Genomic DNA, 15,041 nt, shown 5'->3' on the forward strand with positions numbered 1-15,041 from the left:
AGACACTCCAACCTTAGAATCATGGTTGAGAGGATATTTGGAGCTCTCGAGAATCGATTTAAGATCCTAGATTAGAAGTCATTCCACCCTTACCTCACTCAAGTTAAGCTTGTTCTTGCTTGGTGCATTTTGCATAACTGGATCCTACAATGGGGTTTTGATGAGTTGGTGCCGGAGGAGGAAGATGTGACAGCCGATGATGATCACTCCGGTCATGGTGTGGAGGCACGTGACAATGAAGTTTGGAAGAGCAAAATGTTGGAATGGGCTGAGACAATATGGGCAAATAGAGGAACTACAAAGATCTAAAGAACAACAGCAGCAACAGAGGAAGATGAAGATGAATAGGAGAACAAGAAGCAGTAGCAAAGGACCCCCCCCCCCCCCCCTATTTCATCATCGATGAACTATCCCCTATTAAGGCCGCGTTCCACAGTCATCCTCATCGATGAACTATCCCCTATTAAGGCCGCGTTCCACAGTCATCCGCGGAGCGGAGCGGGCTTTAATCAACTCCGCAAATTATGGCCTTAATCAACTGGATTGCTGCTCCGCTCCGGCGCGGAGCAGAGGGAATCCAAACGCGGCTTAAGCCACATGGTTATTAACTTGTAATGCTATTTGTTAGGAGTTAGGATGAGCTGCTATTTCATTGCAAAACTGTTTAATTCCTACTGTATTTGTGGTGTGATGGTCCAATAATGCAGTGTGTAGTATGTGGTAAGGTCACCACAGATGCAACGTGAACTGTGAAGTGAGGAGAGGTGAGCACACCACATGCCGTGCTCAACCAAATACCGTGTTTTGCAGGTTCACAGCCTTAAACTCGGTCAGCATGACAACCAAACGCCAGGCATGAAAGTGCTCAGTGGTGCGATGCAGGGTACCAAATGATGTGCAGAACATGTTTTTACCCTGCATTAGCTCAGCATGTCCCTACTCGGCCACAGATGCAAACTATAAAAAATCGATGTGAGCAACCAAACGCATCCTTAGTCTTGCCACATACTACTAGATTTCTAGTCCAGTGAACATGTGATGCATCTGATATATTCAGGGTTCAGGACCAACGATGTGTACAGTGCGTGTTGGGACAGAAGCAATGTTTCTCGTCAGGCGCTGGTTTCCAATGGATGAAACAAAAACTGTCTGTGAAGCTATCCCCACCAAGATGCCATCACACTTTTCGGCTCTTGTTCTTTTTTACATTTACTATGAAAACAAGAACTAGCTGTAACAACGACCTAGTATCTTCACCAAGATGCCTTAACCATGCTACTGGCGCAAGACTCCGCTGAAGGTACGTCCAAGAAACACGCTGAGAAAATGCCAGTAATCAGTGCCTCTGAATCTGTGCAGTATTGATGTTACTGACATATAGACATCAGGAAACTAGTACAAAATGGAGATTAAGGGAAACCAGAGCAGCAGTTACCATGCAGAAGACTTGATCACATCAGTACAACAGGTAAGAGAGAAGGCGCTTTTGTTATCCTGCAATCAGTCCCAGCTGGGTTTGCTCCTCCTCGATTCTTTCTTCTGTGAGAGTACCTTCTTGTTTTGCATTCTGTTCCTCTCAGCGGCTGCAGCACTACAATAATACATAGATCAACTGAGTCAACGAGTGTAGTTTGACAATTTTATCTTCTCATGTGTTATTCAGAGATGAAACGGCATATATTTCAGGCCAGTTTTGGTGGCCCATTTATCGCCACAAGTTAGAGGCAAAAAAATTGGCTAAGCAATATGCCTATGGCAAGCAGGTTAGGTAGGCATTACATGCCATAGTTGTGGAAGCAAACCAAATAGCTGACATAGTAGGGCAAACAAAGAACCAAACATGCCTGACTCCACGAAACATGGACCTTGGGCCTAAGAAAGTGTGACAAGTCATAGTTGTAACAAGTAACCAATATGGAGAACGAGAATAAGGTTAGGGTCATGTTTGGTTTGAATCCTCACATTCCAAGAAAAAAAGCATGCCACAGATTTGTGCTGAGCAAATCATCTACCACAAGTGTTGGTGCGTGGCAGGTTTTCGCACAGATCAGAAATGACACGAGGCTAAGGAACTGTACCCATGGCATGAACATTGGTTTAGACAGATGGTGTCTACAATACCACTCCAGACAACACATACAGCAGTTTGTTCTGTAACTTGTCTATTTTTTAGACAATGTCCATACAATGGCAAAATCACTGTCTGTAAGTTGTCTGAAAAAATCCTACAGACCGTCTGTAGAGACAAACTATTTCTCTCTACTTTCTCTTTTCTCACATCACTAAAATTCCAACGTGGCACCCCTTACAGATGGCTGACTAGATACTGTTGCACATGCCCTAATAGGCAGGACATGATACAAGGCTAGGAACGGATGGCACCCTACAAGTATGGCCAGGGGTGGAGCATCGTGGAGACCAAACTGGGCCCTGGCAGGGTTTCCCATATATGGCCAATTTAGTGCTATGGCCCGTGATCTACTGCTTGGTTTTGTGGCTCGTGTGTTGCTTTGGCCCATTAGTTCAGCAACTAGCCCGGTCTTTGGTGTGGTTGACGCTCCACCACCGAGTGTGGCAACAAGCGAAACAACAGCCTAAAGAAAGTCAAACTCGCCTAAGTGAGCTGTGGCAAGTTGTGGCTTCAAATCAAGTATACTCAGCAAATAGCAAGTGAACCAAGCATCCCCTTAGAGTATACATGTACAGAAGGTTTCAACGATATCTACACTTTTTTTTGCGGGTAACGATATCTACACTACATGACACCTTTTACAATTTCCTTAAATGACTTGCACTTATATAAACAAAAGAGCTAGCTCAGTTAAGATTAGCTCATCAGTTGCTACTTGTGTGGAGTATTGGTGCCTAAATAAATTTGAAGGAAGCAAATGGCCAGAAAGCAGCTTACATTTTTTCAATTTTCTTCTTTTGCTCTTCTGAAGGCGGTGGGGGAACATATGATGCAGCATCAATGATCGCCTGTTATCAAATATTTAATGAGTACGCTATATGGAAAAGGGGCAACAGCAATATGGACCCTATGCTATGCGAATTGCTTCTAGACAAAGATTTGAAATGGATGAGGTGTACCTGTATTTTCTGCAAAGCATCTTCAATATTGCCCCTAAGGTGATAAACATGTCAATTGCTGTCCAAATAAGACAACAAAAAGAAATAGCTAAGTGATATTTACTTCTGTGTCCTAGTTTTCGTAGAAGACATCACAAGTTCACCATCCTTATTTATCCTGTTCTTTTCCTGGGCGTACAGAAATTTAAATTGTAACGACCTCTCTAAATATGAAATATAACACAAAAATGCATACAAGAGAAAGCAGATAATATGATGCATCCATTAAAGGTAAACAACATAATACAGAAGACATGATAGCAACATAAACAGATAAGATGTGTAAATTAAGGTTTTCAAACCGTTTGCAATATCCGTTCCTTAATCCTCTCTCCGAGCCAATGAGCTTTCTCAACATTGAACCGCATGTCAACCTTTGTATTAACTGCAAAATAGTGGTACACATTTTAGCGTGAAGTGGTAACATCAACATCCTTAAGTAATCACTATCTGGACATCCTTAATATAAAGAAATGGAGAATCTGGTTTGAGGGACTGGATGGTTAATGGACGGAACCATCCTAGCTCTGAATCCGACCCAGTTGTTTGGTTTGACAAATGGAATACATTTGGCAAATTTAATGGACCATCCAATGATGGACTCACCCCATCCTAGGACAAGGTGATCCCTAAGATAAAACACCCCATCAATGGGCCAACAGCAATTATTTGAACATGACAAGTGATGAAACAAAACGTGCTACTGCTGAATTGGAATTGTTCAACAAAACAGACCAGTCATTAGTTTCACAATGCTGAACCAACAACAATTCAGATATACTCCCTCTGTCACAAAATAAGTGACTCAACTTATTTTGTGACGGAGGGAGTACTAGGCAATGCAGTGATAAATAAGGAGAATGTACAGACAGCAAACCTTTGTTAACATTCTGACCACCCGCGCCCCCACTTCTTGCAAAGCTAACAGTAACATGATCTGCACACATAAAGTGGGTTACTTCAGACCAGCTGGCAACCCACGTAACGGTTGGATACATAGTCATCAGGAATCAAACGTTTAGAAATGTCACTGGGATACAGAATGCAAAACTAATACTGTTGACACTGGGGGAGCTATGTGAGGGCTAAACTGTGCCATGGCCCGCTCAATCCAAAACATATGCATAATAGCCTAGTTGGTGAGCAAAAACAATGCCTATGTACGAGTGAAAGCTTAGATTGGCCTGCCCTGGTTTTTTGTTGTAGCTCCGCTACTGACTGTTGACATAAATACTTGTAAGGTATGCTATATATATGATCGCAGTTTAGCGAATTCTTCAAACTATTTTCCTTCTTCCAGTTCATAGTCAAATACCTGCAACAAGCCGTGACAAGAATATGCATTTTACTTGCAACTTGCAACAATCAGACCAGATGTTCCATTACCTCTTACATGAACTTACAGGTTAGATAAAGCAATTTACTAACCAAAAGCTCATTATTACCTCATATCTGTACCTAATATTTACTTTCTTTTTCTTCGCTTCAAGCTGTAAGGCAAGCAAGCCTAGCTACTTCTCAAGCTTAATTAACTTGGTTTCCACAGTACCAGTTTCTGCTTAATAAAAGCAGATTGGCAACAGAGCAAGCAAACAAATCAACTTCATAGCTAGCATTCACCACACCGCCAGCTTACAAATTCTTTTGTGCTACGAAAATGCCAGTAGAACGATGTCCTTAGCATGAAATGTATGCATAAGTAGCAGATACACATACACTTGAACGAGCAATCAGGAGGGGCAACTCCGTAGAGGCAGACGGCTAGGTAGAATGGACTTATGGCCCCAAATCAGATGCACATTTCTCACTCTATAAATAGCATCGTTACTGCAAAGGCATCACAATCCTCCTTAGCAAATATGGCACCTCGTGATCCCCATCTTCTATGTTCCTAGTCATAAGCTACAACTTTAAAAGTCTAAATCTCAATACAGGCTATTTCCTAATATTTGAAAAGCACTACTTACTACTCCATTTCTAAAGCATGAGCAATCAATTCGGATTTATGTACCAATGATAGTAGTACTACAACAATGGGGCAAATTAGGGCGGTTGGGATGAGTTACCTATGGTGATCTTGGGGGCGGGATCAGAGCCGGCTGAGGCCGCGCGCTCCTCGGCGTCGCGCATCACCTGCTGTGCCAGTGCTAGTCGCGCTGACACCTTCTTACCCCTGCCGTCGCCGGCCTCGGCCGCCGAGCATCGGAGATGGACCAACCCGACCCTGGCAACGCTCAGGCCCAGGCCCAGGCCCGGGCTCGGGGAGGGGGACAGGGGCCCTCGGAAGAGAAGAGAAGGGACGTGACAGAAGCCGAGCCGTAGGAGGCGGGCGCTCCGCATGGCGGTCGCCATTAGCCTTTCTGTGGAGGGAGACGAGTGTCGAGCGACGAGACGGACCGGAATGGCACGGGGGCATACGGCAGCAAGGCGAGGAAGAAGAGGTAGAAATTTATTTGGGCTTAAAGGGCTTCGGTGGTCATCTGCGTCCGCTCATGGGCCGGCATCAGAGGTAGCCCGGACCTCGTAGTTGATTTCTCGAAACAGAAGCATTTGCAGGCTTTCTCAAATGACCACGGCCACATGCTAATCATTTTAAAGCCGGAGCACGGGCGGTGAATATGCGCATACAAACTGGGCCGACCCATTTATTTTTATATTCGATCGCTGGCATGCGACGCTCGCGAGCGAACGATCGCTTCGCTGGTTCGAATCCTTTTTTCTCTTCTGATTTATTGTTTCTTCACCGGTTTTCTGAGTTTCTTTTGTTTTTTCACCGGTTTTCTGAGTTTTTTTTTGTTTTTTCACCGGTTTTATTTGTTTTATTCCTGGTTTTCAGGGATTATCTATTTTATTTCTTTCTTCATTTGTTATCTTCGTTACTTTCACAATATTCATTGGTTTTTTGTTTTCTTTGTTTCTTTGTTTCTTTCTTGTTATTTTTTGTTTCTTTATTGGTTTCAGTACTTCCCATTCTTTTTCCACTTGTTTCCTTGGTTTTATTTTTCATTTTTCATTTTTATTTTGTTTCCTTTTAGGTTTTAATTGTTTTTCCTCTTTTTTCTTTTGGCTTTCATTCTACATTTTTCGTATATATCAAAAACATTTTTCTAAAACACACTCAACATTTTTTAAATAGAAGTTCAACATTTTTTGAGTACATGGTCAAAACAATCTATACACATTTTAAATATTGTTCAAACGCTCGGTTAACATTTTTAACTACAAGGTCATCACATTTTCTATAAACATTTTAAACATTTTAAAATGCTTGATTATCATTTTTCAACTACAATAATATTTTTTAATACATGATCAACATATTTATATACATATTTAACATTTTTAAAACGCATGATTAATTTTTTTATATGAAATATTATTATTTTTAATACATGGTCAACATTTTTTCTATATACATTCACATTTTTTAAATGCTTGATTAAAATTTTAAAATACAAGTTTAATATTTTCTAAATACAATGCAAGATTTGTTTTTTAGTACATGGTCAACATTTTTCTATACACATTTAACTTTTTAAAATGCTTAATTAACATGTTTTAAATACATGTTAAAAAATTTATGAATACATGATCCACATTTTTTCTACACGCATTTAACATATTTCAAATGCTTGATTAACATTTCTCAAATGCTTGTTGAACATTTTTTTCAAATGATTGATTAACATTTTTTCTATACACATTTAACATTTTTCAAATCCTTGATTAACAATTTTCAAACGCTTTCCAAATATATTTTCCAAACGCTTGATTAACACTTTTTAAATACTCAATCAATTTCTTTTTCACACAAAATGTATATTTTTATATACATTTTTCGTATACACGAGAAACATGTAGCGACCCGACCTCAAACGGTCAAGTCTCTGTGCTTCAGTGTCATCCCTGGATCGGTAATGCTGACACACACAGTACTCGAGGATTTATAGCAGAGTAGCAATCACACACGTATTACATCGAATGTCTCCAAAGAGAACTTATTACAAAAATATGGCTTAAGGCCATCTAATGCGCTAACAGCGGAAGGCTTGGAAGATAAAATGAGTCCATCAACTCCAACGGCATAGCTGAGCTGCACGGCAACGATCTAACGAACCTTACTCCTCGTCTGAGTCTGCAACATAATACGTTGCAGCCCGAAAACGGGTCAGCACATGGAATATGCTGGCAACACAACACAGTAGAGCATGAACAAAATAATGCTATTACTATATGCATATTTGGCTGGTGGAAAGCTCTATGGTTATAGTTTTGTGAAAAGCCAATTTTTTCCTACAACAAAAAAATAGATTTTAATTTAACTATCATGGTAGTTGAACAATATTGAGAAGGTACCCCCAACTCAATCCCAAATTAAAGTAGTTAACAACCCAACAATATTAGTTAAGAGTGATGAGATACATGTGATAACCCAAGTACTAGATACTCAAGATTATGCATAACCGGGGACACGGCTAACCATGATTAGATTGTACACTCTGTAGAGGTTTGCGCACTTTTCCCCACAAGACTCGATCGCCTTCGTTGGATTTCTCGCACTACAAGGTGTTTGAGAAACGGATGACCGAGACACAGTCTTTCAGAAACATTAACTCTTTACTCCGGGTAGACCATACCAAACCTACAAAACCCACTACCTGCTGATCCACCTCTTCGAGAGCTTCACGTAACTTACTCAACTATGTTAGAGCCCATAATAGCTTGTGGCTGGAAGTTTCTAGCATGAATCATCTCAGTTCCCTTTGAGCTTGGGTGGCGGTCCATAGAAAGATCACACGGGTACCCCGGGATTTCCGAAAAAATACAGACAACACTGGGTTCCCCAGGTGCCTCAATCCACCTAGATGTTTATGTAAGTTGCCACCTTAAGTTGAACCATTAATTAACAATATCACATCTGTCATGGATTTCACTCAAACCAAACCACGTCTACGAGCATAGCATAGCATAGTAATATAAGCAACGCGTAGAAGTAACTCCCAAGGTTTGATAGTAACAGGGCAATAGGTTCTACCTCAATAACTACTTCCCAACCCACAAGTTAATGACATCCTAATCATGCAATGTTTGAGGATTTGAACTAATGCATAAAAACTGGGTATGGAAAGAGTATGATCAATGTGTTTCTTGCCTTGCTGACGATCCGCGAATCCTAGGGACTCGTAGTAACACGCTTCGCACTCCGGGTGTTCTATCGCAAACAAACAATAACATACATAAGCAACAAGCAAAGATGCACAAGCAAAACTCAAATAAGAGAGGTTGACCAGAAAGTTCAACTTAAGAACTCCGGTTAGCAAAAAGAATCAAATCAAACGGAGCAACGAAACTCAAACGGCGAAAGAAACAAGATCCGTTTACTAATCTGGACCTAGGTCAAATTTTCTAGTAGCAAAAACTTGTGCAAGTTGGTTAAACATAAAGAGGGTCTCGAGACGAAAATACAGGCGCTTGAATCGCCTGATTCCGATTAACGAGCGAAAAGATAAACAGAAACTAAGATCGGATCAGAAATCGCGATCGAGAATAAACGCGGATTAATCTGATAAAAGAAACTGACGAATAGACTAACGAATGAGCGTTCGTTAACTATAACTAACAGGTGAAAATCGTTCGTTAAAACGAACGTACGGACAAACGTCCGCTAATTAGAAGAACCGAGTAAAACCGGTGAACCGATAAAAAACAACGAACTAGGGTTTCTAAAAAACCGAACGGTTCCTTAAAAAAAACCGACGGCTCGGATCCGACGCGGTACCTCTGGCGAGGGGCTCCGGCGAGGCGGGGTTGGGCGGCGGGGCTCGGTGGCGGCAGTGGTGTGGTGGGGGGGGGGGGGCTCGGCGGCGGGCTTTAAAGGGGGGTGGCTTGCTTGGGCGAGGGGGCGCCCGGGGAGGAGTCCGAGCCGGACTCTCCTCGGCGTCCGTGCCGGGAACGGCGGCGCGGGCGAGGGATGCGGTGGCGCGGGCGGGCCGGCCTGGCTCGGCTGGGCTTCGGCCCAGTCGGGCGCGGGGAGTTTTTTTTAAACAATTTCACCGGCAGAAATAAAATCCTAGAAAATAAAATAAAAATCTAAAAATGTCAAAACAAATTTTCACCGTCTAAATAAAATATTTAGAACGAGATGAACATTTTCTTGGCCCTAAAATGAAATTTTGAAAACGTGCAATTTTTCTAATGCAAATAAAATCCAAATAAAATAAATAAATGATTTTAATATTTTTCCTCCAATGTTTCAATTATTTTGGAGAAGTCATATTATCTCCTCTCTTATATTTTAATACGAAATATTTTTCAGAGAGAAAAATAATTAAAATCAAAAATCCTCGTTTCATTATTTGATAAAAATCAAATACGAAAACCGGAAAATCCCCAACTCTCTTCGAGGGTCCTTGAGTTGCTTAGGATTTAGAGGATTGCGAAACGAAAATGCAATAAAATATGATATGCATGGATGACCTATGTATAACATTCCAAATTGAAAATTTGTGATGTTACAAACCTACCCCCTTAAGATGAATCTCGCCCTCGAGATTCGGGTTGACTAGAAAATAGGTGTGGGTGGTCTTTGAGTAGATCATCCTCTCGTTCCCAGGTGGCTTCATCCTCGGTATGGTGGCTCCACAGAACTTTGCAAAACTTGATAACCTTGCTGTGGGTGACTCGGCTGGCAAACTCAAGAATCTTAACTGGCTTCTCCTCATAAGTCAAATCACTGTCCAACTGAATCGCCTCTAATGGTACTGTATCTCTTAACGGTATATCGGCCATCTCAGCATGACACTTCTTCAACTGGGAAACGTGAAACACATCGTGAACTCCTGATAATCCCTCGGGTAATTCCAACTTGTAGGCAACTTCTCCCATCCGTTCCAAAACACAATACGGTCCTACAAATCTCGGGGCTAACTTTTCCTTAACTCCAAAACGTTTCACTCCTCGCAAGGGTGATACTCGCAGATATGCTCTGTCTCCAATTTCATAGGTTACCTCCTTGCGTTTTGAATCTGCGTAACTCTTCTGCCTGGACTGAGCAATCTTCAGTCTATCACGAATCAGTTTAATCTTCTCCTCAGACTCCTTGATCAAGTCTGGTACAAACAACTGCCAGTCTCCTACCTCATCCCACATCAACACCGTTCTGCACCTGCATCCATACAGGGCTTCAAACGGTGCCATCTTCAAACTGGCTTGGTAGCTATTGTTGTACAAGAACTCTGCATAAGGCAAATTGTCATCCCAGCTAGATCCATAATCTAGTACACAGGCTCTCAACATATCTTCCAAAATCTGATTGACTCTCTCAGTCTGTCCATCCGTCTGCGGGTGAAACGCTGTGCTGAACTCCAATCTTGTTCCCAAAGTCTGGTGTAACTGATGCCAAAACTTTGAAGTAAACTGTGTTTCTCTATCTGATACAATAGTCCTCGGAACTCCATGCAGACATACGATCCTGGACATATATATCTTGGCCAGCTTCACACTTGTATAGCTGGGTTTCACTGGGATAAAGTGAGCTACTTTGGTCAAGCGATCAACTACTACCCATATAGAATCATATCCTGCTTTGGTTCTGGGCAATCCAGTGATAAAGTCCATGCCAAGTTTATCCCACTTCCATTTGGGTATCGACATAGGCTGTAATAGTCCTGCTGGCTTCTGATGCTCTGCCTTTACTCTCTGACATACATCACATACGGCTACATACTCGGCAATATCCTTCTTCATACCAGTCCACCAGAAATGTTCCTTCAAATCCAAATACATCTCGGTGTTTCCGGGGTGTATCGAGTATGGTGAGTCATGAGCCTCTTGAAGTATCAACTTCCTGATCTCAGTGTTATTGGGCACATAAACTCGGTCCTCAAACCATGAAGTATCGTGCTCATCCTCATGAAAACCTTTGGCCTTTCCTTTGCTCATCTTCTCCTTTATCTCGGCAATCTCTTTGTCATCCTTCTGAGCTTCTCGAATCTTGCCTAATAATGTAGACTGAACCTCCATTTTTGCAATGAAACCTCTTGGAACAATCTCCAATCGAAGTTCCATGATATCCTCTGCTAACTCCTTCGGCAATCCCTTACTTTCAAGGATATTGGCATAACTCTTCCGGCTCAAAGCGTCTGCTACGACATTGGCCTTTCCTGGATGATAGTGTAGCTTCATGTCGTAATCCTTTATAAGTTCCAACCATCTCCTCTGCCTAAGGTTCAGCTCCTTCTGTGTGAAGATGTACTTCAAACTCTTATGATCCGTGTACACATCACAACGATTTCCAATAAGGTAATGTCTCCAAGTTTTCAATGCATGCACTACGGCTGCTAGCTCCAAATCATGCGTGGCATAGTTCAATTAATGAGGTTTTAGTTGTCGTGAGGCATATGAAACAACTCTTCCGTCCTGCATAAGCACACATCCAAGTCCTAAGCAAGAGGCGTCGCAATACACTTGGAACTCCTTATGTATATCTGGCAATGTTAGCACTGGGGTTGTAGTCAAACGTTTCTTCAACTCCTGGAAACTTGCCTCGCAATCTTCCGTCCATTTGAACTTAGTATCCTTCTTCAATAGTTCAGTCATTGGCTTTGCAATCTTGGAAAAATTCTCAATGAACCTCTTGTAGTAACCTGCGAGTCCAAGGAAACTGCGGATCTCGCTAACTGAAGTGGGTGCCAACCATTCCGTGACTGACTGAACCTTGCTGGGGTCTACTGCTATACCTTCTCCTGATATAACATGTCCAAGGAATCCGACTTCCTTCAACCAAAATTCGCATTTGCTAAACTTAGCATACAACTGATGTTCCCTAAGTTTCCCGAGAACTAACCGCAAATGCTCCTTGTGATCTTCTTCATTCTTCGAGTATACCATAATATCATCAATGAACACCACAACAAACTTGTCCAAATATTCCATGAACACGTTGTTCATCATGCTCATAAAATAGGCAGGGGCGTTAGTCAGTCCAAACGACATGACTGTATACTCGTATAATCCATACCGCGTGGTGAACGCTGTCTTTGGTATATCCTTTCAAATTTTCAACTGATGATATCCCGATCGTAGACCGATCTTCGAAAACACTTTAGCTCCTTGCAGCTAATCAAACAGATCATTGATCATCGGCAGTGGATACTTGTTCTTAATCGTCACTTCATTCAAGGCTCGATAATCAACAACCATCCTTAGGGATTTATCCTTCTTCTCAACCAAAAGTACTGGGGCTCCCCAAGGTGACGAACTTCTTTGAATGTAACCTTTCTCCAATAACTCCTTGATCTGTTTCTTAATTTCATCCAGATCATTTGCGGGCATCCGATAGGGTCTCTTGGATATTGGCCCTGTACCTGGCAATAGCTCTATCAAAAACTCAATGTCTCTATCCGGTGGCATGCCTGGTAACTCCTCTGAAAAAACATCCGGGATTTCCTTCACTACAGGCACTTCCTCCTGAACAACTCCCGTGAGGGCATTCACTTGGCTCCTCCTAGGCACATGCCTAGATACATACTTAATCATTTTTCCCTCCGGGGTGGTGAGATAAATCGACTTACTAGCACAGTCAATACTTCCTCCATACTTTGACATCCAGTCCATACCTAATATCACATCCAATCCTTGTGACTCCAAGATAATTAGATCAGACGGAAAAACATGTGTGCCAATGGTTAGGGGTATCTGGTCGCACCATCGGCTAGCCATGTACTCTGCTCCAGGTGAACTCACTAGGAGAGGGGTCCTAAGGGTTTGGGTTGATAGTTTAAACTTATCCACGAATCCCCTTGATATGTATGAATTCGATGCACCAGTATTGAAAAGAACAAGAGCGGTAAATGACTTAACCAAAAACTTACCTATTACCGCGTCCGGCTGCTCTTCAACCTCCTCCACGTTAACGTGGTTCACTTGTCCTTTGTTGAAGGGATTAGGCTTCTTCCCAACACTCCCATTTCTGTTTCCATTCCTCCCTTCGGGGCAATCATTGGCATAGTGCCCTGTCTTCCCGCACTTAAAGCAAGTAACTTGACTTAGGTCTCTTTTGGCGGGTGTGGCTGGGTTGGAGCGGTTCTGATTGTTGTTACTTCCGTTCCCATTCCCATTCTTGGCACCATTGTGATTATGCGATCCTCCTCCAGCGTGACCCCCATGGTTATGAACAAGTCCTCCCGAGTTCGGGGTTAGGCGAGGCTTCTGTTGAGCTCCTGAGTTATACTTCCCTTGTCCGTACTTCCTTTTACGGCTCTCAATCTGCTGCTGCTTCCCTTCAATCATAAGAGCCTTATCTACCAACTCCTGGTAGTTGTTGAAGGTTGCTACCATCAACTGCATGCTCATCTCATCATTCAGCCCTTCCATAAACTTCTCCTGCTTCGCGACATCTGTGGCCACATCATCAGGGGCATAGCGTGATAACTTGCTAAAATCATCCACGTACTGAGCTACAGTACGGTTTCCCTGGCGTAAGTTGCGGAACTCCCACTTCTTCATCTACATAGCTCCAGTTGAGACATGGGCTGCGCGGAAAGCTTGCTGAAACTGGTCCCAAGTGACATTGGCTATGGGGAAAGTGGCCGTGTAATTCTCCCACCATGAGGCTGCTGGTCCATCCAATTGATAAGCGGCAAAGCGCACCTTCTCAGCATCTGTGCAACCTACGGTGGTCTGCTCCCTTCCAATATGGCGTAGCCAATCATCAGCAACTTTAGGCTCGGTGCTACTGGAAAACACCGGCGGCTGCAACCTCAGAAAACGGGCTAAGTTGTCAACCGGTGGTGGTGGATTGTTGTTGTTGTTGTTGCCTTGGTTCTGAACTAACAACTGCATCAGGGTATTCTGCTGCTGGATCAACTGAGTGAGCTCCGGCGGGAAAGCAAAACCGGTGTCACGTCTCGGAGGCATCTGATGGGTTTATAGGGGAGAGATTAGAATAGAATGAGGTCTAATGGGAAAGCACTACCCATATGCATATGAGACAAACACAAACATTTCACTCAATAAATCAAGCAAGGGCATACAAGCGGTCTAGAACTATCGCAAAAGTGCTCAACTACTACTAAATACATGGGGGAATACTAATAATATATGATGGTCATCTAGAAATTTTGATCGGTGGAAGACTCCATAATATCTGCTCCAGCTTCGTCTTCAGAGTCATCATCACTAGGATTGGAATCGGTGTCGTCGATGATGATGTAGTCCTCGGGGTGAATCTCCTTGGGTTCTTTGTCTTCTTCTACTGGTGTGGGGTCTCCCATGAATATTCCAATCTTCTTAATTAGGTCGTCATTCTTCTCTAGTAGTGTCTTGATTTCCTCCTCATATCCATCGCGTGTAAACTTGAGTTCTTCCTCCAGCTCAATGATCCTAGTCTTCGCCTTCTTCAAGTCCATCATGTATGCGCACATCTGGTTCTCCTGATGTCGAATGTGCTGGTTTAACTCCTGGATGAAAGCTGCAATGGATCTATCCTTCTTGGTGCTGATTACTTCCCATTGCTCATCTCGGCGCCCACATATTTGGTAGATAGTGTCTTTGAGTTCCCTGTTGTAGACTTCTCCAATGCGTCCCATGGTAATGTGGGTTGCCATGCTCTTTCCTAGACTCCAGGTGGGGGCTTCAAAAGAAAATTCTATGGGTTTAGAGGTTGGCGAAAACGTCCTTCTTGGAACTTGTACTTGAATCATCCAGTGCTCTTCTTCTGGTAAGGTGGCGTTGTACGTCCCGGTGAAGCTTGGTATTCCAATGTTAATGTACCTAGTTACTGTTGGAAATATGCCCAAGAGGCAATAATAAAATGGTTATTATTATATTTCCTTGTTCATGATAATTGTCTATTGTTCATGCTATAATTGTGTTATCCGGAAATCGTAATACATGTGTGAATACATAGACCA

At 42.5% G+C, this 15,041-nt stretch overlaps 1 protein-coding gene across 2 annotated transcripts; it reads right to left on the bottom strand.

Annotated features, from left to right (window-relative positions):
• Positions 1–960: 960 nt before the first annotated feature.
• On the bottom strand, positions 961–5,559 carry LOC125552280 (Class I peptide chain release factor). 2 transcript variants are annotated; one of them, XM_048715779.2, is made up of 8 exons: positions 5,196–5,559; positions 4,007–4,066; positions 3,432–3,514; positions 3,194–3,258; positions 3,091–3,124; positions 2,909–2,979; positions 1,436–1,591; positions 961–1,318 (listed from the first exon to the last, which is right to left on the bottom strand). In XM_048715779.2, exons 1-7 carry the CDS (start codon positions 5,479–5,481, stop codon positions 1,501–1,503), a joined length of 690 nt encoding a protein of 229 aa, XP_048571736.1. In that variant the 5' UTR covers positions 5,482–5,559; the 3' UTR covers positions 961–1,318; positions 1,436–1,500. The 2 variants fall into 2 exon arrangements, with proteins under 2 accessions (XP_048571736.1, XP_048571737.1); XM_048715780.2 differs by having other exon boundaries at positions 961–1,351.
• Positions 5,560–15,041: the final 9,482 nt, after the last annotated feature.

Source organism: Triticum urartu, chromosome 4A, assembly GCF_056163025.1.
Source record: "Triticum urartu cultivar PI428250 chromosome 4A, HENAU_Tu73, whole genome shotgun sequence".
NCBI classification, from domain to species: Eukaryota; Viridiplantae; Streptophyta; class Magnoliopsida; order Poales; family Poaceae; genus Triticum; species Triticum urartu.